General features: G+C 44.3%; 1 protein-coding gene across 2 annotated transcripts; it reads right to left on the bottom strand.

Annotated features, from left to right (window-relative positions):
• Positions 1 to 1646: 1646 nt before the first annotated feature.
• rorc (RAR-related orphan receptor C) lies at positions 1647 to 20167 on the bottom strand. 2 transcript variants are annotated; one of them, XM_076012617.1, is made up of 13 exons: positions 19717 to 20167; positions 19517 to 19610; positions 15306 to 15335; positions 7193 to 7278; positions 6356 to 6497; positions 5874 to 6251; positions 5685 to 5786; positions 5100 to 5221; positions 4557 to 4689; positions 4356 to 4463; positions 4125 to 4235; positions 2979 to 3088; positions 1647 to 2845 (listed from the first exon to the last, which is right to left on the bottom strand). In XM_076012617.1, the coding sequence occupies exons 1-13, from the start codon at positions 19753 to 19755 to the stop codon at positions 2669 to 2671; spliced, it is 1632 nt and encodes a 543-aa protein (XP_075868732.1). In that variant the 5' UTR covers positions 19756 to 20167; the 3' UTR covers positions 1647 to 2668. The 2 variants fall into 2 exon arrangements, with proteins under 2 accessions (XP_075868732.1, XP_075868733.1); XM_076012618.1 differs by lacking the exons at positions 15306 to 15335; positions 19517 to 19610; positions 19717 to 20167 and adding an exon at positions 13762 to 14050.
• Between the last annotated feature and the right edge of the window lie 668 nt (positions 20168 to 20835).

Below are 20835 nucleotides of genomic sequence, written 5' to 3'. Positions count from 1 at the left end.
GACTTGAGTGATTTACTTTTGGGATGACAAGTAGACCACAACATTTTTTTGTTTGTTTGTTTGTCATTTTCACCTGGCTAAAATTATGATTGATGTCAATGTGGTTTCTTGAAGGTCGCCGCTGAGCTTTGATGCTGGCTCCATACAAGTCAATATTTGTGTGCAGGTCCAATTAGCCCACTATATATATATATTCTATAACCTGAATCTCCTTAAATATATGTTTATTTTTAATTAATGTTTTGAAAAGAAGAAGAAGCTTTTTCAGGATAAACATTTATCAAAAAAAAAAGGCTCATATAACGTATAGCTAAAAACTAAACTATAAATGTAAATGTTGTCTCAAAACCACCTGACCAACTTGGGGAAACTTAACTTGCTGTGCCTTTATGCATCCTCCTACAATGTCTCACAACATTTTAATCATGTTAAAGGCCTAGTGTATATCATCTGCAGGGTTGTGATTTAGTCCCATTCTTTATTTGTACAAGGATGCTGAGGTTGGAATTACCAGGCCTGAATGAAGAGCAAAGATGAGATTTATGGATGAGGTGAAAGAGGGCAGAAGTGAAGTCAGATGTGAGAGAAGAGGACGCAGGGGAAGGGGGTTAATTGGGGGCAGATGATTTGCAGTGGCGACCCCTGTAGGGAACAGCCAAAAAGAGAAGAAGAAAGAAGATGTTAATTTTGTCAGCATGTGTGGGTCCAGGGTCACAGTGGCCTTGCATACTTCAGTGCGACCGAGTGATTCAGTCTGACAGCCCTCCCTGCTCTCCCTCCCCTTCCTGTAAACAGTCCAGAACAACTCCTTGAGCAGCTAAAGTCTGTGTTTCCACAGTCTGCCCTCAACAGACCACAGCTTAAAGTGGACTGATTATCCTGCCTTCGTTGCTTTGCCCACAAATTTTCCATGATGCACAGCACATTTTGTTATCAGGGGTTTCAAGATGTGAGATACAAGAGTCCGGAAATATTATTCATCCCAGCTTAAATACTCCCAACAAGGCCGAGAGCAAACAAACGCAGACATGCCTGCAGAGAAATGCTTCTCTGCAAAATATAAACGTGACCTTAAAGTTTGACTTTTTTTTTCATCTTTCTTGAGCAATGAGTCAAGTGATGTTTGTTTGTGTCACCAAGCTACATGACTCGTGAGTGAAAAGCAGCAGGAAAAGTTATGAAACCTCAGGCAAAGGCAACAGTTGTCAACATGTTTATTTCCAGGGAATTTAGAAGGTTTTCTGTGGCCCTGTTGTCAAAGTCTACTTGAACTCTTCTCAAACCAGTAAATAATACCAAATAAAAAACATATGGGGCTTATTAAGACGGCTGTGTTTCAAACAAGCCATTGTGCACAGCGTAACTCAGCAGGCCAGACTCCCAGTCGGCTGTTTATAGTTTTCCAGTCTTTTTCTTCCTCTTTTCTTGTGTTGCGACAGTCCTGTCTCAGACAAAGTTTCCTTGGCAGAGTTTTGCAAAAGTCTAATCATCCATGACTGATATTTTCTGTGTGCTGTGCTGTTGAATCATCAAATTCAGTTTCTGGGGCAGACAAATCCCTGTATCATCCATAAACAGATAGGCCTTCACGTCAGAATTACGTTATTTGAGATAAAGTTTGTGCGGAAGAAAAATTGCCAAAGATAATCACATTTCCTTTTATTGCCAGCAATTTATTAAAAGATTTTCATGGAATCGCTGCTTGCAGAAAGGGGAGAAGTACATGCAGTCATACCGTGTTTAATGCTGAGAAATCACTTCTGATGGCTTTACTCAAAGACATGTCGAGGGAAAAAAGGTATAGATTTCACAAAGCGTAAAAGAATTCTACTGTACCTACTTTTTTTTTGACTGAATAGTTTCTATTTTTAATGCACACTTGTCAAAGCTCAAAATATAGAAAAAAATCTGTGAGGATTGATTCAAACACAAAGGACACGTTTTTAGAGGTACTGCTGCTGGTTTGTGGTGATTAAAAGTCCATCTGTGACAACAAAAACAAATTTCTAGAGACACAAAAAGAGGCTGGTTGTCTTGTTGGACAGGTGGTTTCTGAGGTTGACGAACAGAGGCACGTCTTCCAGTTCCAAATGGTATGTTCAAATAATGGAATCATCTTCATTTAATCAAGAAACAAACACAATCCAGAGCCCATCAGCAGGCCATGGTGTGGTGTTACTGTCAATCCCAGATTCAAGTTTATTTAAAAAGTCAGATTTTATTGATGCATCGAATGCCAAATGTCTCGTTCTCACTTTTGTACTGTTTGATTGCAGTATTTTTTTCCCCCCACGCTGTTTTACTCATTTGTCTGTGCCTTTTTAAGTTTCATAAGAGGATGTTTGCTGATCTGCCTCTTTAAATCTGTGTGTGCTTGCTCAGTGACAAACGGTTACTGGAATAATAAAAACGCGTCACACATAGGAAGAAAAAAAAAAAGAAAAGAATTCCAGCTGAGGATAAAAGTTTCCTACAGTTCCAAGTTAAGAGACACTTTAACCGCAAGGAATACAGAAATTTTATATTTTCCCACAATCTAACAAAAATATTTCTGCAGGTATTTAACACGCCACATTTAATTTGCTCTCTCATTTTAGTTCCTTAATTATAAAAATAGATTCTTTGAGGAGGATAAAATGACGTTTGAAACTCGTGTGAGAGTGATTGTCTACTGGGTGATCAGTGCGTGTTCCCGTGGCAGCAGCTCGGCCTCCGAGGCGAACAGCTCCTTGTAGAGGGGAGGGAAGAGCGAGTGCACAGTGAGCGGGTAGCGTCGACTGAACCAGTGCAGCTTCTCCATGTGCAGGCTGCACAGTGAACGCAACGCTGCCATCTTCTGGTAGAGCTGCAGGGAGGACACGGACACGTTCAGTGCGTCAGTCAGCGCTGTCGTGCAGGCAGCGATTAACAAGCAGAGCAAAGAATGGTGCGATCTTCATATGTTAGAGTTTGAAGAGCGAAAGGCCTGAGAGAGTTACCTTGTGCATTAGACCCTCCTGGTTGTCACGGAGAAGAATGTGTCTGAGGCCTAACTCCACGCTCCGCTGCACCCGCTGCACCCTGCTTCTGTCCTCCAGACATGGACGATCTGCAGAGAAAGGTGAAAAGCAGAGGTGGCAAAGTATTCGTATTCTGCCCTCCAGAGATACTTGTGTAAAAAAACAACAACAACAACAACAATACCTTTCAGATAGTAAAAGTACTGATTCAACTCTATTAATCAAATAAAAGTAAGAAAGTGCAGGTTTTGAAATGTATTCAAGTAAAAAGTAAAAACGTTTATTCCACTTTCATTTTGAACAACTTTGCTACTCAGTACTGTAGTTTTTTTCTTTTTCAACTGCAATACAATCAAACTGTAATAATCAGTAATGACCATTAAGTCGTTATTGGATGTTTACAGTTTTAATAACAATAACCAATGTTATTTTCTAAAAAAAATTTCATTAGTACTGAAAACATACTAAAAAGTGCACCTCAAAGGCAAAGCACTCTGAAATGATCTCCCTCTAAAATATGGTCCAGCTTTATCCAGCTTAGCATGTTTTTTTTTCTCCAATGTAAGGAATAGAAATTACAGATATTTGTGTACAAATGTAGGTAGTAAAAGTAAAAAGGTCATTAAAGAAAAGGAAATTCTCAAATAAAGTACAGATACCTGAAAAAATCTACTTATGTACAGTAACAAAGTATTTGTACTTCATTATTTACCACCTCTGGTGAAAAGTAAACATACTTTGTCTTAGTTATTTGTAAAGTAGCTATTTCAAATATTGAAATTAAATGACGTCTTAAACAGTATCTGGTATAAGCAAGAAACAAAAGTGATGAGAAAGTTTATCATTATTTAAAAAAAAAATTAAAAAGAAATATTTACACTAAAAGCAAAAGACTGTAATTGTAGTAATACTTAAAAGTGTCATAGACAACCAAATTCAAGAAAACAAATCTGCCTGGAATGTTCATAAAAGTTTGCATGAAGCAGTTTTCCCTCTGAAACGTTTGGGTAGAAAGAAGCTTTCTCCTCTCAAACTCTTTCCATGCAAACATTGTGTGTCTTCTGACTTAGATTTTGATATTACGTTGGCCAAGAAAGCCACACACATCAGGTGCATCGATCTTACCTGCATTGATCAGCACCAGAGCGCTGAAGAGGGCAATCTGGTGCTCGGTGAGTTTCAGAGCACAAATCCCATGAGCAAAGTCAAAAACTGCCGTGATTAAATCTCCACAGGCTGCAAGAGAAGAAGCCACAGAGCGCTGATAAACAACCATATAGATGCTCTGCAATGAATGCATTTCACCAGTGCGTGTTTGAGCTTCGGCTCAGGAGCGTCATGCAGAAAAATAGTCACCCAAAGACTTGAAGACTTCAGCCGGAGCAAATTTCCCGTCGAAAAAGACGGTGTTGTTGTCGGTGTGAAAGAAGCGACTCATTCTGACCAGAACCACCTCCATGGAGCCTGACGTCAGAGGGGGGAGGACAGAAGGCTGGTTACGAGACAGGAGGAGAGACCTTGAAGACACTCTGGACTGGTCTGTGACGGTACACATACCGGTCTTCAGAAGAGCGATCTGGTCGTTCTGACTGAGCATGCGGAAGCCTGGGATGTGCTTCGCAAACTCAACCACGTACTGCACGGCGTCCGTCAGTCTGATGGCGCAGTGCTGCCACATTTCATCCACTGGCTGAAAGTTAAGGAAAGGCGAGGAAGGAGAACAGATTGCAGGGTGAGTTGGGGGTCATTTGTGCATCGAGAAAACAAAAGTCCTTCCATAAAAGCTCTGGAATCTGCAGCGAGCTGTAGCAGTCGTGTGGTCACCGGACAGCAACATTTTGCTGCTGGAAGGGCAGATTTTTCTAGAGGACTGACATTTGAAGCAGTCTAGACGTCATGATCAAAGGCAGACAAGCCAGACAAGGGGATGTGAAGATGAAAAAGGTTTACTCAATTTTCTTCACCGTGACTCAAAAGTAGGTTCAGCTTTGGGCCAAAGAGAAAAACAAACGTCTGCTTTTGAAACTGCCTGCGTGAAGGTGACACACGCAGGGGGAGGAAGTCTGAAGGGAGACACAACGCTGCCTGCTCGCTATGTACCTTGCTCTGGTAGGCCTGGATCTCCTCTCTGCTGAACAGCTTCCACCTGAGGGCCTGCAGCTCCTCCATCCTGTACTGGCTCGTCTCTCTGTGGGAGCGCACGATGCTGGTGCACAGCTCATCTGAGTGAGTGGGGAGTGGGAGAGGTTACACTGCGTCAGTCTCAACATCACTGATCATTCAATCGGTCACGTGCTACGTGTATACTTTCATATACTGCAGCGCTGTTCTGCGTGCTTACTGCTTCTAAAGCTTTGTGTGGTTAATGCTGATCTCCTGCTACTCTGCGGGCTTACTGCTGCTACGCTGTTGCTTGCTGACTATAATTTTTTTTTTTTTGCAATCCCACAACTTCCCCAGAAACCACCAATGGACTCTGTGTCTATGATCTCACGCAGGGGGTTGTGCTCTTCATTCCTGTAATATCTTTGAAGCAGATCATTTTCAGGGAGTGAATAGATTGAGACGGAGCCTGACGGCAAATTTTCTTGGCTGCTTCCATGTTTGCTGCAGCAATACATCGTGCAAAATAAATTCAATGCTTTCACTCCAGAGTCGTCCAACTGAACTGCTCTGCCTCCTCACCGATGTTCCTGAGAGAGTGTGGGTAGAGGTTGTAACACTCTTCCAGGGTGTTGAAGGAAAAATTTTCCAGGAGATCATGAGATGGTTGTCTGGACTCATATCCTAAGATGTAAGTAAAACAAAACAAGAATCAAGACAAGGATCGACAGGAGAGAAGAGGGAGAGTGGGCGTACACGGCAGAGCCTTACCTCTCGCGTCCAGGTGTCCGATGTTGTCCCCCCTCCCTTGGGACCTGGACGTGGGGGAGACTCCTGAGCTTCGGTAGATCATGCTGGACATCTGTGACTCACTCGGGGAGCACACAAGAAAAGGGTGGACGTCGTGGCCGTAGGACAGCAGCTCGGGGTCTCCGGCGAAGGAGTAGGCCATGGGCTGCAGGAGCTGCGAGGAGCGGGTCTTGTTGGGGTGGGACAGGACAGAGTGGGCGTTGTCCTGGAGCTGATGTTGATGCTGATGGTGCTGCTGCTGTTGCTGCTGCTGCTGCTGCTGCTGCTGCTGCCGGTGCCTCTCCACTTCTGCGATCAGAGAGTCCCGCTGACGTTTGGACATGCGGCCAAACTTCACCGCTGGCAGGGGCCAAAAAACAAGAACGACAGACAGACGCAGGAAGATGAATAAAAGTGTTGCAGATGATGAGCAGACGATGTCGGTGGGTCCAGCTGCTGCTCACCGTCTCTGCTCATGCCCTGGGCCAAGCACTTCTGCAAGCGGCAGTGCTGGCAGCGGTTGCGGCTGGCGCGGTCGATCTGACAGTTGCTCTGCCGGGAGCAGGAGTAGGAGACAGTAGGCAGCTGGCTGCGGCGGAAAAAACCCTGCAGGGATGAAGCATGGCAGAACTGGTCACCAAAATGTATTAACTACTGTTTTTTTATATCTCATCTTGAAAAATTCAGTTGGGTCCAGCAGGGGTATCGTGTTCAGCGCTGTCAGGATAAGTTGGGGAGAGAAAATGCATCAATATTGCGTTCGGCAAAATCTTCGGGTGCTCTTTCAGATGCTTTTGGCTGCAAGTTATCATTTCAAGGAGATTGCTATTATAGATGGACCGAGCCAAACCTCCAAGGAGCCACTCAAAATATTATTTAAAACGTCATAAACATAAAACAAGTCACCAAATAAGTTACAAATGCAGTTTGCTGTTCACACAGCCCCAAGCTCTTGTACGTACAAAACAAATAGGATGTTATATGTTCAACTTCTAAGGCGAAGTTATTTTCAGTTTTTAGTCTTGAGAATGAATAACTGTCATGTTTTGGTTTTTTTTTAATTAATAATAACAAAAAATTGTTGTTCCACAAAGAGCAGATCACTTGTAAGCAGGTGGACGGCCATGCTGTTTCACCATGCAGCAGCCCATAGGGTGGATCCGCTCTGGGTTTTGGGATTCTACACTGACATCACAACTGGTACGCTGTTTTTGTTGTGTGTGTGTGTGTGTGTGTGTGTGTGTGTGTGTGTGTGTGTGTGTGTGTGCGACAGGAAACGCCAAGAGTGCCGTCGTTCTTACCTTACAGCCCTCACAAGTGATGACACCATAGTGGACTCCAGAGGACTTATCACCACAGATCTTGCATGGGATAACTTCAATCTGGGCTGAAAGGGGCACAGGAGGCGAGACGTTAACGTGCGGCAGTCGGGCTTTCGGCTTCTCAGACGCCACCTAACCGTCACACAGAGTAATACAGCAACAGTAACGCCTGAACCGCACCGACAGCCCAACAGAAGACTGCAATGGCCAAGATAACGAAAAATCAGTGCCATGTTATCAAAATTATTCTCTTACTAATCTCTGAAGACCCAAGAAACGAACCTGGGTCATGTTTTCTCTCTCTCTCTCTCTCTCTCTCTGTTTGCTGTACTTCCCCTTTAATGTTTATCAGCGTCTGTGCAGTAAACCAAAAGGGTATTTTCCTCCCATCGCCGTTGCCTTAATAGTAAATCAGCAAAATAACATCAAATACTAGGAGGACAGAGCCTTCTGAGGACGTGGAATATTTTCAAATGGAGAAAGGCGGAGAACGCAAAGGTGTCAACCTCAGACTGCTTTCAAGTGGTTGCCAGACTTCTCTTTCACTCTGACTCCCCCTCTTTCATGTCTCTTCTTTCTTAGTGAATCCTTCTCTGTCTCGCTCATAAAGGACACAGCTGCCAGTAATGTGCTCCGTCTCCCTCATCACTGCCAGTAATGGCCATCCCCTGCTCACCCCCACCCCCCATGCCCCTGATCTCTCAGTGCTCTCACACCTCGGTTTTTGTGGCATTTTTTTGGTCTCAATGACTTTGTGAAATAAACACTTCTAGTGAGAGGCTGTACATCCTATTTCCTGGATGTTTGTGTCGAATAAACCAATAGACGATGCAGCCTGGTCTCTGCAAATCTAATTTCTCAGAGTATTTCACTCTATTTTTTTTTACAACCAGGAAGTGGAGATGGCCGGTTGTTTCAAACGCTTCACTCCTCCATCCTTACAAAACTAAAAGTGTGAAAAAGTCCTCGTGCATCGGGCTCGTTGGCGCCGCCGCCGTTGAACTTGTTTCTGTGTTTCCCGCACATTAAGTGTGTCAGGTTTGATCACAGGAGTGTGTTAGTGTGTCAGTGTGTGCCCTCCTTTGTCTGGTGCCGCAGGGATCACGAGATGTGGGGGGGCAGCCGATCTGAAAACACAACCACTACGCTCCAACGATAAAACACTGCGCAGTACTGCAGTGAGGAACAAGCAGCCAAGACAGAAAGGCCCACATGCCTCTGGAGTGAGCGCTAATAGACAGAAAAACAAATGAACCTTGAGGTTGTATTGGACTTATTTTATTGGTTGAATGACTCCATACGATATCAGTGGACGAAACCATGAAAGAGAGGAAACTCCTCTGCAGACTGAACATCACTATTGAGTTTTCAATCTACAAGAATGAGCGGCGGCGGCAGCGATTGTGCTTTTGTCAGCGGGAAAAAACGAAAGAGTGGTCTCAAGAGTTTTTTCTCTCTCTGTATATCTCATTTCTTATTGTGAACCACAAACAACAGGAAATCCACTGTGACCCACAACCTTTCACTGTTCATATACATACATTCACCTTTACACATAAACAAACACAGCCATCACAATCGCTGCTCTTCCTACAGCATGCGCACCGGAGCGTCTCTCCAATGACTCTCAGCTCTCTCAGCTCTTGAATTAGATGGATGGCAAAGTGCAAGAGTTTAAAGTCGCTGAGCCACAATCATCTGCTCTGTTGTCTCCTCTGACTGTCTCAAGCCACAGATTTCCATTAATCAAACCCAACATCTCCAGCCGTCTGATAAAGTCGCCTGATAAAGGCTTCAACCGCATGAATTTCTTCAATTAGCGCCTTTCACCAGCAGCGTATCGCCAGTGCGCCTGAAGAGCCGCGCATGCTAGAGTTTATCTTCATTTGTTGTCATTTGGACTCGACTGATTTAAAAGTTTTCATTTGTCCTTTTGTTTTTGTTACTTATTTATATTTGTTTGTTTGTTTTTCTACTCATACATGTTTGAAATAATAGCTTTCATTCATTCATTCATTCATTTACGACAGCTCATCCACACCTAAATTTGTATTGACTGAATTTCCTCCAGTTGTGTCTCACTGCTGCAAACCGCTTTTCTTTTTTTTTGTGTGTGTGTGTGCAATATTCAGATTATAGGGACAAACGAAAAAAAATTGCTCCGTACACCAGCAACCGCAATGACGCAAAGGGCAGAAAGTGACGACACAGTGCCCGCTACGCACGTTGTTTCCCTGCTCCTTGTTTACGAGCAGGTTGCACCACCCTGTCGTTCTAGTGCCTGCAAATCTCGTCTTTTCCTCTCTGCGTTGACAAGCAATGGGCCTCGAGGCAAATCAGGTCAAATGGTCGCCCGAACACGGTCGGTTGCCTTAGTTGAAATTCAAATAATCCTCTGGCTTACAGTATCGTCTGCTTATATCGGCGCTTGACATCGGCAACGAAAGGGTGATGCTCCAGATGCACCCTAGTTGGCCCGGCGGTGGGTCGCTGCTCGCTGCACTGGAAACTGCTGAGGTCGTTATTGTGGTGGACGTGTTAGAACACGCAGTGATATGAAATCACATAAAGGCCCCTTTTCCAGTTACGTTTGCAGTATTCTTACCAGCAGTTGTTGCAGTCGTGCAGTGCTCAATTTCAGCGGTGAAATATTGATAATTTTTCTCTCTGCAATCTAGTCCACAGCGTCCAGTTTGTATGTCCGCCACGTGTCATTGTCAACAGAACAGTGTGAAACCGGCAGCCTGAGCAGCGCACAAAGCCGCATCAACACATTCAAATTCGGGTGAAATGCTGCAAGCCAAACAATCAATCTCATCCATCTCCAGCTGAAATCAGCGTCTCACGCCGCGTGGTGTGAAAAAGTGTGTTTGTCTACTGTAGACGTGCACCGCTGGAAATATTCTGGTCTGTCAGTCAAAAATAAGAGTGCCACCTCCCACGCTTCCGCACACCACGGTGTTGCCACACGCCTGCAACTTTGGGTCTTTCATCAGCACCTTAGACTTTACAAGGGTTTTCACGCTTTCACCTCAAAAAATGTCTTTTTGTCAGCCGAAGGTTGACTGTCAAAACAGCAGATAGAAGTCACGGAAGATCACGCGACGAAACGGGACGTTTCTCGTAAAAAAAATTGGCAAATAGTTCTAGATTTGGTGATTCTTAAGATCAACTACGATAAACGTGGATACAATTCAATGGCGAGGCTGAACAGGCCTGTAACACAGTCAATGTGCACACATCATTTTGCCACAATCTCCAATGAAATAAGTACAACATTAGTACAACAACAAAAAGGAGAATAAAACCAGTGGAAATGTTTCATTTCTTCATTTCGACTTGCAATGTCGTGCGTATTGGAGGGATGGGGGGGCACGCAGCAGACTTCTGCTACTGCTCAACTCATCACTCAGCCTCAAGTCACTTCGTCAGCATTCTGCTCCCTGCACTGTAAACGGACGAAAAACCTCAACTTTCCTCTGACGGAAGCTTATCTTTGGTACACATGCAACCAAGGCTGCAAACAAAGCTTGTATACATCGTCATGCACACACACACACACACACACATGCCCGCACACACGCACACATAAAAAAAAAAAGAAAAAAGGAGGCATTGATTTTGACCTTACATAGACTCTGCCCTCTAAAGCTTAGATTAAATTCTATTACTAATATTTCTTACGCAAAAAAGGCCACTGTTGCGGCTACTGTTCTACCTCATTGTCATGTTTGCAGGCCGCTGCCCAGGCCAGGGATGTGTTTGATGCCCTCGACCGTGCTGCTCTCAGACTGATTGTTAAGCGTAAAGTCACCACCGCAAAATTTGTTTCAGGTTGTTAATTTGCAATGACATTGTGTCATTTGAACTGTGAAAGCTGTGAAGGCAACCACTGTACTGGTACCCTCTTATATGCATTTTAACCTAAAGACTTCCTGCTGCATAAACTAACAGCGGTACAGTTCCATGGCAGTATTCTGGCCCTGATACAGGAAGAAACTTTCTGAAAACTGCAAATCCAAATTGTCGCTGCACATCGCTGATGTTGGCACTTTTACTTGCACTTGTACGGCGGTGGTTGTTGTTATTGTTGTTGTTGTTTTAACTTGGGGCTGCCCGTCTTGAACAGGATACCATTTTTATCCTTCTTAAACAAAGGTGAAATAAATAAGCGGTCATGAGAAGTTAAGAATCCAAAAGACTGCAATTTGACAACCCCCCAAAACTTGTTTTCACAGTAAATGAAATTGCAAAGAATAAGTATCACACTGTAAATGGCAATGATCAATTATCATGTCAATACATTTAAATTACTGACAAATTATTCACTTAATTCTTTTTTTATTGGTGAGGAAATATGGCAAAAATGTTTGACATGAAAGATTTTTTTTTTTGCGTAAATTTAAATAAAATCACGGTAAATATTGTGAATAATGCAACTGTGCGTCCCAACTGAAATATGAAAATATAAGATCATGAAATTGATTAAATTGTTAATTTAAATTGTTTAATAGTACAATTAATTAAATGCAGTCTAAAAAAGCGGACATTAAAACACAGGAATAGTTTGTTTGACTTTTAAAATTGCAAAACGTTTCTAGACTGGCTAAAATAAAATGAGAAAATGCCTTTTGTAATCACTTTTGCCTCAGAAAATGTCATCATTTATGGCGGTGAGTTATTGAACAGGGGTTATTAAAATAATAAAAAAAACAACAACATCATCTTAATAATAATGACGGCCGTAAGTTGCTTTTCCGTAATCACTTCACTCACAAGTCTGGTTATGGATCATTAAATTTAGTGTGAAGCACTGGTGGGAGTTAACATAGACACGTCCTCATAACTGTAATCCACCACTTGGCGGTGAGAGACAACAAAGGATGAAAACTATACACGCACACCTTAACAGAGACAACAAATGACAATTTTAACACTAATTAGCATCAGATTCACCATATTTCTCTTTGAAGTGTGAAGTGAGTTTGGGGGTGTTTGACAGAGGTTGTGTTTTGACGCTTGACAAGAGTGTGAATCAGCCCGACTGTTACCATACTTTCGGGGGGAATGTGTCACCTGCGATTTTGATCTCGTCTTTGATCTGAAGCCAAACGCTTTTTTGTGCCTCAGGAAGCGCGTTGCAAGTCTGTGCACCCAGAGGAACAAGGAAATCCTTTAAGATAGGGCAACTGTATAGGGTTGAATGCAGGAATCCCCCCTCCGAACAAAGCAACAAAGCCCTTTTGAAATGTGTGTAATGTCGCGATGGCGTCAAATGTGGCGTCGGTGTGAAACGGTGGAGAATTCAACTCATTCAGTGGGACACTGCAGAATCTGAAGGTGTTTGGCGACGGGAGCTTCCTTTATCTTTACAATCAAGGTGTCCTCATGCAGCTGCATAGCAAAGATCTGCTGCATCTCGGCGCCATCTAAGCAACAGCTGCATGTGTGTGTGTGTGTGTGTGTGTGTGTGTGGTTGCCGGAGAGAGAAGCAAACTCAACGGTGAGGCTGAATCAATCCTCATTATTTCTCTTAGCTTCCTCCACTTCCTCCTCCGTCTGCGCTCCATACTGGCTTTACTGAACAAAACACCCTCATTATTTGTTGTCGTTTGGACATTTTGGAAGCATCTGAAGTATTTCCTCTGCATCCTATGTCGAGTCGGTCAAATCAAGCCGATGCACTGCGGTCGTGATGCAGTCGTCCCCCCCCCCATTTGTCTCGTCAGTTTGAACGTTCAGTTCAACGCAGTCAAAGTCTAATTCAAAAGCAGTTTGTACCCTCTTGAATTTTACATCCGACCTTCAATATGTCTTATTTTCGCCCGCTGAAACGAGAAATTGCTCGGCCTGTTGCTTCGTTATTGAAACATAATTCAACGTGTTTCTCCTTTTAAGGTTCAAGCCCCGAGTTTCTCAACGTTTCTAGCGAGCTCGGGGCGGCAGCTCTGGATATGTGGGAGGACGAGAGGCCACGAATATCGCTGGCATGATTCAAATCTCAAGAGCATCAAAGCCCAGGGTGTGAGTCACGATATTCAAACCTTTAAACTGAAAAACTCAAATCTGTGAGAACGTTTGCCAACTGTCGCCGACGGCAAAAAGCTGTGGAGTGGCCCACTTAACTTTTGGTGCACGGACGGTGAGAACCAGCACGATAACTGCTGAGGTAGAAACAAAGCCAAAAGAAAGAGATGTAACAGTGGCTCCACGTTCAAAGCCAAAGCTTTGAGCAACTTTTAACCTTTTGACACAGCACCATTTTTTCATGTAGGTATCATGAGAGGAAACTTTCACATAGCGAAGCTGAACAAGTGAAACTGATGTAATAATATTTGGCGCCACGGTGGAGACGTGCGAGTTTTCTCGCTTTGAAAAATCACAAATATGAACGAGAGGCGGGTTGGCCGGATGCACACAATCGATGGTCGCGGCAAAATTATTTGATTGATAAACATCTTTGATTGTGCTTCCCACACACACAAACGAACACACACACACACACACACACACGCACACACACACACACCAACAAACTTGATCCCTACCTCGCATCATCCTCACTCCTTCCTTCACTCGTCTCAGGCTCTTGTCCCACTTTCGCTCACTCGCTTATGCTGCTGCTCTGCCGCCAAACACTCTCGTTAGACACAATTTTTTTTTTTTGCGTTGTTTTTTCTTTTCTTTTCTTTTCTCAATCAGCGCTCCACCTGTTGGCTCGCTCGTCCTCCGGCAGGCAGGCAAGCTCGGCGGCTCATTGCACTTTTGCTGCACGCATTCAGACTTTTGAGTGACAGTCACCGCCTCACCTTCCTTGAGTGTGCATGTGTGTTTGTGAGTGTGTGCGTGTGTGTGTGCGTGCGTGTGTGTGTGAGAGAGAGAGACAGAGACACAGAGAGAGAGAGAGAGAGAGAGAGAGAGAGAGAGAGAGAGAGAGACTGAGGGGAGATGTAGAGAAAGGGGGGGGACTGTCCCTGCCCTGGAAGGTCCCTCACCCCCTCACCTCAACTCACCTCAACTCACATAACATCACATCGAGGGAAAAATACAACTTTTTCACTGTCTGCCAACCTTGAGAAATTTTTTGTAGTCCTGCTCAGTCGGCAGGCTTGTAAAGCTGCAGGGTTAAACTGATGGTTGTCCTTTCTGATCTTTTTTTTTCTGTTTCCTTCCGTGGACAAGTTATCAGAAAATACATTTGAAGCTAATGCAGCAACGCTACAGTTTCACATTGATCTTAATCCCAAGACGAGAAGAGTTCACTTCTTTTCAAATGTTCTCAAATTAAGCTTAAATTTCAGTGGATTTGGTTGAAAGCATGTGCAACGTCTCCTGCTACAATTGAGCAAAAAATTGTAAAAAGAATAAAAAATTAATAAATAAAAAGAGGATGAAGAAGAAAAAAAGAAGAAAAAAATAGAAGAAGAAAAAGCAAAAGAAAATTTCCAAAACTTATGAAATATTTACTCAAACAATAAATAATGCAAAAAAGTGCCAAAAGCCTCATTATCGTAAAACACACTTGGTTTGCAAAACAAAAATTAAATTTCCTTTAGCCCTCCAAGAACCTCCGCGATCGTATTCAAAATAAAATGCCAAATGATTCCCGAACTTGGCCGATTCTGGTTCCACACTTTCTCCCACAAAACAGTCATTTAAGTCATTATTTTTAAATACTTGGTTGATTTTTTTTTATCACCACTCCAGCTAAAACAGAGGTATGTGGTGTACTCATGCACCCACCCTGCGTGAGAGCCAGGTGCGCTAAAGCTGTGGCTGAGAGTGTTAAACCAACAAGTTAAAAAAAGATGAAGATATTATCATTTTGCATCTGCACTCAGATCCCAAAGCCATATCTGGTATTTTATAACTGTGTGTGTGTGTGTGTGTGTGTGTGTGTGCGCGCGCGCGCGCGCCTTTGCTGGCTGTACAGGTGCACCGTCGTATGTTGAGTGGCTATGAACGACCACAATGCATGCACAAATATCTAGCACAAACACAAGCAACATCGCAGCGACACACACATGCACACGACACACACGCACACACGACGCACACGTACACACGACACACTCACAGGTAGTGAACTTACTCAGATGAATCTTCTTGGACACGACTCCCCCTGAGAGAGAGGAACAAATAATAAATCAACGCAATGTCACACTTGAGTTTTGTTGCACAGTTGAAGAAATCCACAGTGCAGTCAATCAAACACCACGAGTTGGCAACAGAGATCAACATTTCTGTGTCGACTGGAACTCGTCGTCAAACACGGTTTTCACACAGTTGCACGTCAACTTCATGCTGTTTAGAGAAGCACGTTGACTGACAGCAGCGTCAGAGTCCTGCTCTCTGTTCATTTCTGCCTGTCCTGCAGTATAATGACAAGAGATTTCAGGTGGAATTTCTCTACAAGAAGCTAAAATAATTTTCATACATTGACTGTAGCTTAATGGTCACTTCACATGAATTTGTTTCTCACTCCTTGTTTCAGTTCTGCCAGCCTCCGATGTCTTTCTTCTTGCTGCTGCATCCAGTCATGTAAGTGTGTTGAGCACAAATACAAACTCTTAACGCTAAAGAGTCCATGCAAAGCCTGCAAAGGCCCAGAGTGCAAAACAAGAGAACTGCAAACAATGTTGGCGCCCAGACTCGTTTTCTGATGCCAGAAAAGATCTTTTCATGGAAGCTGTGGTGTCGGCGCTAAAACCAGGAAACGCCAACGTGCAGAACCAGGATCTGAGCTACTGGAGGTGCATGGAGGCGCCTCATCTTTACAAGTCAACCACCTCTTTATGGCGATATAATCATGTCATTTTTAGCTAATGAAAATGCAGCAGTTATTCATTTTCAGTGAATTTGTCTAAACAAAGTACGTATTTTATATTTCATTTCATCTCCTTTGAATGCTGAACAGTAGGATTGAATTTATCATCATCACCATAACAACAATTATTATTATTATTATTATTATTATTATTATTATTATTATTATTATTATTATTATTACCATTATTATTATTATTATTGAGTAGTTCAAAGTGATCCAGCAGTGACACCACTGACCAGTCTTTGGTAGCCGTTTCAAAGAGGCCCAGTGCTTCACCAGTGTTTTTTAGTTTTAGGCTTTTCGAAGGTGAGCCGTGTCTGGATGACACGCCAGCGTACTGTGATTGTGAAGACTTGTGTCGGCGTGTGTCGACGCTGCACTTGTCTGACTCTTTAGGCACCAACGCGCACAGAGGAGACAAAGACAGAGGAAGGTGGGCGTCTATGAAGCAATCCATGAAGCCTTTCTTCTTGACTGCCTGTTTGACCACAATTGTGAGAAAGTCTCAGTAGCAGCGTGCGTGGGTAAATGCGTGGAGGGTCTAAGAAAAGGTGGGTTGAAGGGAGGGGGGGGGTGTTATTTGAGTGCAAATGTGTGTTTGAAGGGGGGAAAGATAAGCATCAATGGAAGGCAGAGATCTAGCCGGCAGCGGTCTGGTGCCTGATCAGGCCCTGTGTGGTTACCACTCTTTTCCTTCCATCATCAAATCTGTTTTGCTTCATAAGCAGAAAGCATGGAATGAAAAGGAGAGCAGTGCACGCGAGCGAGCGAGCGAGCGAGCGCGGAAAATGTAAACATTTCATTCCTTCCTGAGCAAAGGAAAGGGCCAGAAAAATTAAAGAAAAATGTAAAATTCTGAAGTAACTCAGAAGAAGAAGCATTCCTACAACACATGGATGTTGTTAGACCTAATAACTATGTTACGGACAATAATATACATTTTTTGGGGCTGAGGAGATGATGAGCAGTTCGTGATTTTGAAGACATTTATGGAAATAAAAGGAAAAAAGCAAACACAGAAACACACTGTGCAGTTCAGGCTAGATCAGTTACATCTCGATCAGTGACGCTGTGCGATTGTTGTCAATGAAACATCTGAAATGTTACTAAAAGGTTGAACAAAAAAAATTCACAGAACTTGGAGGAAGGGGTTGTGGACGGTGGTTGGACGGTGGAAAAAAAGAGTAAAGTGCACTCTCCGACCTCACTCACCATATGATCTAAATGTAACACAGCGTGCGCACACACAGGGCACACCTGCCAGTCAGGCCATGAACGTACCGCTGCGTGAGCGGGCATGCAAACGTGTACAGCACGCGCACATGCACACTGACACACACACACACACACACACACACACACACACACACACACACACACACACACACTACATCAATCATGTCTACAACACATTTCAACGCAACATTTGGAATCCCACTTCCATCCCCACACTTTGACGTCTAAGCCGACTGCTGAACGGACAGTTGCTGAGTTACATAACAGTAGCGAGGACCACTGAAGCCTGAGAGTCGGCCACCAGACAGGATGAACGCAAACAAGAAATAAAACCTGCAGATCGGATCAGATGAAATGAATGAGCGGCTTTGACAACTTAACGACTTTAAAAAGACCACGTCAAGTAAATCACCGGCAACAATTCAACAGTTTTATACCCATGAGTCAGGATAAAATGTCAGGACACCTTTGGTCATTCCAGGAAATGTAAACTCGAGGCTCTATTGGTTTTTTTCTTCTGGTGTAAAAAGGTGTGTTAAATGGTGAAAAAAAATGACGGTAAATTGAAATGAAAAAAGATTTATACTTAAATTATATACAAAATCAGTTGATAAATATCAGAAGATGACTGTGCCAAGGAGCAACACCATAGGTTTACTGAATAAACACCTTCTTTCTTTTAATACAAAAAAAAGATATATTATGGCATAAAATGTACGTCCTGATTGCATTTATCTTCCTTTTTTTGTGATGATTTCTGTATTTACTGGAAGGACTGGAGGATTAAAAAAAAAAATAATAATAAAATGATTTATGTAATCCAATTTCACGATTTTCTTCCTTATTCATTCCACTTTGTAGACAGTGAGGGTTTGCCATCGAAAGGGGCCGCGTTCGGCAATGGGTCTACAGTACAGGCTTTTACCTGACAGGCAGGAGGTAAAGCTATGTGGAGCAACTGGGCAAGCCACAGTAGCCACAAAAACTGAAACACCTCACCTTTAAAAGAGCCATTTCAGCAGAATGCAAAACAGTGCAACCACCACGCTGAAACTAAACTTGAAGCAGGTTAAAGCATTCGGGATTGCAGCCATTTATCCAGGAAACATAAAAAACCCAACAGTGTTTGGTTTAGCACAGACTTCCTCCAAAAATCAAAAGAAGAACATACTGTACTCAAATTGAAATCGCCACATCTGCTTGTGTCACTGATAAAAGAGCAGCAGGTAACTACAGAAAGCAAGGGGGAATATGTGGGGGGGGAAATAGATAAATGACTGAGCCTGAGTTCAGCTAAATCTTATCTTATCTATAGCTCGCATTTGCCGTTTTCACATTTCTCCTCTCTCGGCATACTAGCATAGATGCGACTTTTTCAAATCGGTAGGAAATACCCTGATGTTATATTCCAAACTGCCACAGCTGCTCTGACGGAAAGGTGGCTGCCAATCTGCGCCAAACCACCAGCCAACACTCGCTCCAATAAACACCGGCCAGTGTGGGCGCACAGTGTATGCCAAGCCTTGGGACACTGGACAACGCGCTCTACCTCCTGAGCGAGTATAATAATAATGACCAGTAATAGAAACACGAGGGTTTGCATGATTTGCTCGAGCCACCTCACCTCCCACTGAGACTGCGTGGATCAACAAGCGAGTGCTGCGGTTGTAGCGAGCTGCGGCCGTGCCGCCTTGGAGAGGGTGACTCGTTAGTCACATTTTCACTTTGCACTGCCGAGGCCGCAATTGTTCCCAGGGAGGCAGCGCACCGGGTTGCCAACAGTTTGACTTTAGCCGAGGGAGAGGCCTTGAATAGAAAGGCCCCGGCAGAAACACAGGCAAAAATAAGATGTAATCCCCGCAGGATTACCTCGGCTTACTGCCTTTCTTACCCATTTACAGAACCTTAACCACACCCCAGCGGGCAGCGGATGAGGAGGGTTACTGGAGTAAAGAGGGATGAGAGCGAAAGTAGAAGAAGATAAGGGTGAACACACTGTGGCAGGGCGGGACCGAGTCAGCAGGTGAGCGCAAACGGCATGCTGGGAGATCAGGGCAGCATCGCACTGGGATGTGAAATTACTGACTGAATGCACTACTAATGCGACTGAATTGATGAAAAATAAAATTTGCAGCCTATTTGCAGCTCACACTGACTGAATCAGCCCACACGTGCCGCAGTTTGAACCTTTATCTCCCCACACGAGAGCCGAGCAGTCGATGGATCGATCATCTTACCTCTTTTGATGGGAGTGTCAGCGGGCGACACGTCGAGCTCCTCATAGTCCATAACTCTCCCGTGGAAATCACACACCCGCCTGCCTCTCTTTCTCTATCACAGAAACACACACTCATTTCAGACAGTTTCTTTTTTCTAAAACTCCTCCTCGTGCCACTTGACTCTGACACAAACTTCCAGCTCGCTCGCATCTTCTAACCTGTTGTCGAGCTCCTAGCGCCCGGGCCGGCGCAGACATTTGAAAAGGTGAAGTGCCATGGCGCCCTCCTTCCTGGTCCTTACAGCGGGTCCAAGAGTCCCTCAGTCATCGTCTCCTGACCTTCTCCGCCGGTGCACCTCCTCTTCGTCGCCTGTTTGGAAAACAAATGAATTCTCCCCCTAAACTGCCCCCTCCAGGCAGCAGCAGCAGCAGAGGGGAAGGAGTGCAGCTGGACCGACCGGGCCGACCGTCTACAAGCCGTGCGCCGCGGCCTCCCCCACCCTCTGTGTGTGTGTGGCTGTGCGCGCCCTGACCAACTCAGGCTGGAGAGAGTTATGTCACCGGCTCTTATGTAATAGCAGCGGATCGGGGCTTGCTGCTTTGTAGCGCTCAGTTGAGAAATGTAATCCCATGTCGCAGCAAATTGCAAATTTCCACCGCATGCAGCGGAGAGAAGGCAAACAGCGCAGAGGTTCCAAAGTGCTGGGGGGTCTGAGGGTCCGTGGGGCCCAGGTGGGTCCGGGGGCGGGGGGGGGGGTCCAGGGTTCAAACAGGGTCAGAACATGGTCAGGTTCTTCTTCGTTTGGTTTGCCCGTGTCAGCTTAAGGGAGTCGTTCAGGCCACCTGCAGAGCAGTGCATGCCAGCAACCTGCCTAGTGTGTGTGTGTGTGTGTGTGTGTGTGTGTGTGTGTGTGTTAGGTGTGTTGGGCTTATTTTTAATCGAGGTAGCCGGCTGCAGTAAACACAAAGAGAGTGTTAAATAATGAATCTGTCTGCTCATTTTACATCAGTGTCGCCAATGATTCTCTAACAGCTGATGTTGAGCCAAGACGCACACGCACGGATGCATGGATGCATGCACGCACGCACGCACGCACGCACGCACGCACGCACGCACGCACACGCACGCACGCACGCACGCACGCACGCACGCACGCACACACGCACGCAGGCAACGCTGCCTTGGTGGCCCTTCGCCTTGACTAAACCTACAATTTTGAAGTGCTTCACTATTTCCATTTTCTGCTTCACCGAGCTGCAAGTATCTGTCTGCTTTGGAAAATGTAACATTTATTTTTTTGTCCCGCCCAATTTGTTGATTGTTCACATTTGTTCCAC

The sequence above is a fragment of the Nelusetta ayraudi genome, unplaced genomic scaffold (assembly GCF_046127955.1).
Source record: "Nelusetta ayraudi isolate G7.1 ecotype Tasmania unplaced genomic scaffold, CSIRO-AGI_Nayr_v1 ptg000136l, whole genome shotgun sequence".
Taxonomy (NCBI): Eukaryota; Metazoa; Chordata; class Actinopteri; order Tetraodontiformes; family Monacanthidae; genus Nelusetta; species Nelusetta ayraudi.
Note: the sequence above shows the minus strand (reverse complement) of the source record. Positions and strands in the feature narration are given on the sequence as shown.

Coding starts and splice junctions, on each gene's coding strand:
- rorc (XM_076012617.1), bottom strand. CDS start 19,755: ATGTCTGCGCCGGCCCGGGCGCTAGGAGCTCGACAACAG. Junction 4,464..4,556: donor GATCGCTCTTCTGAAGACCG/GTATGTGTACCG, acceptor CTCTGACGTCAG/GCTCCATGGAGGTGGTTCTG. Junction 2,846..2,978: donor AGGAGGGTCTAATGCACAAG/GTAACTCTCTCA, acceptor TCCTCCCTGCAG/CTCTACCAGAAGATGGCAGC.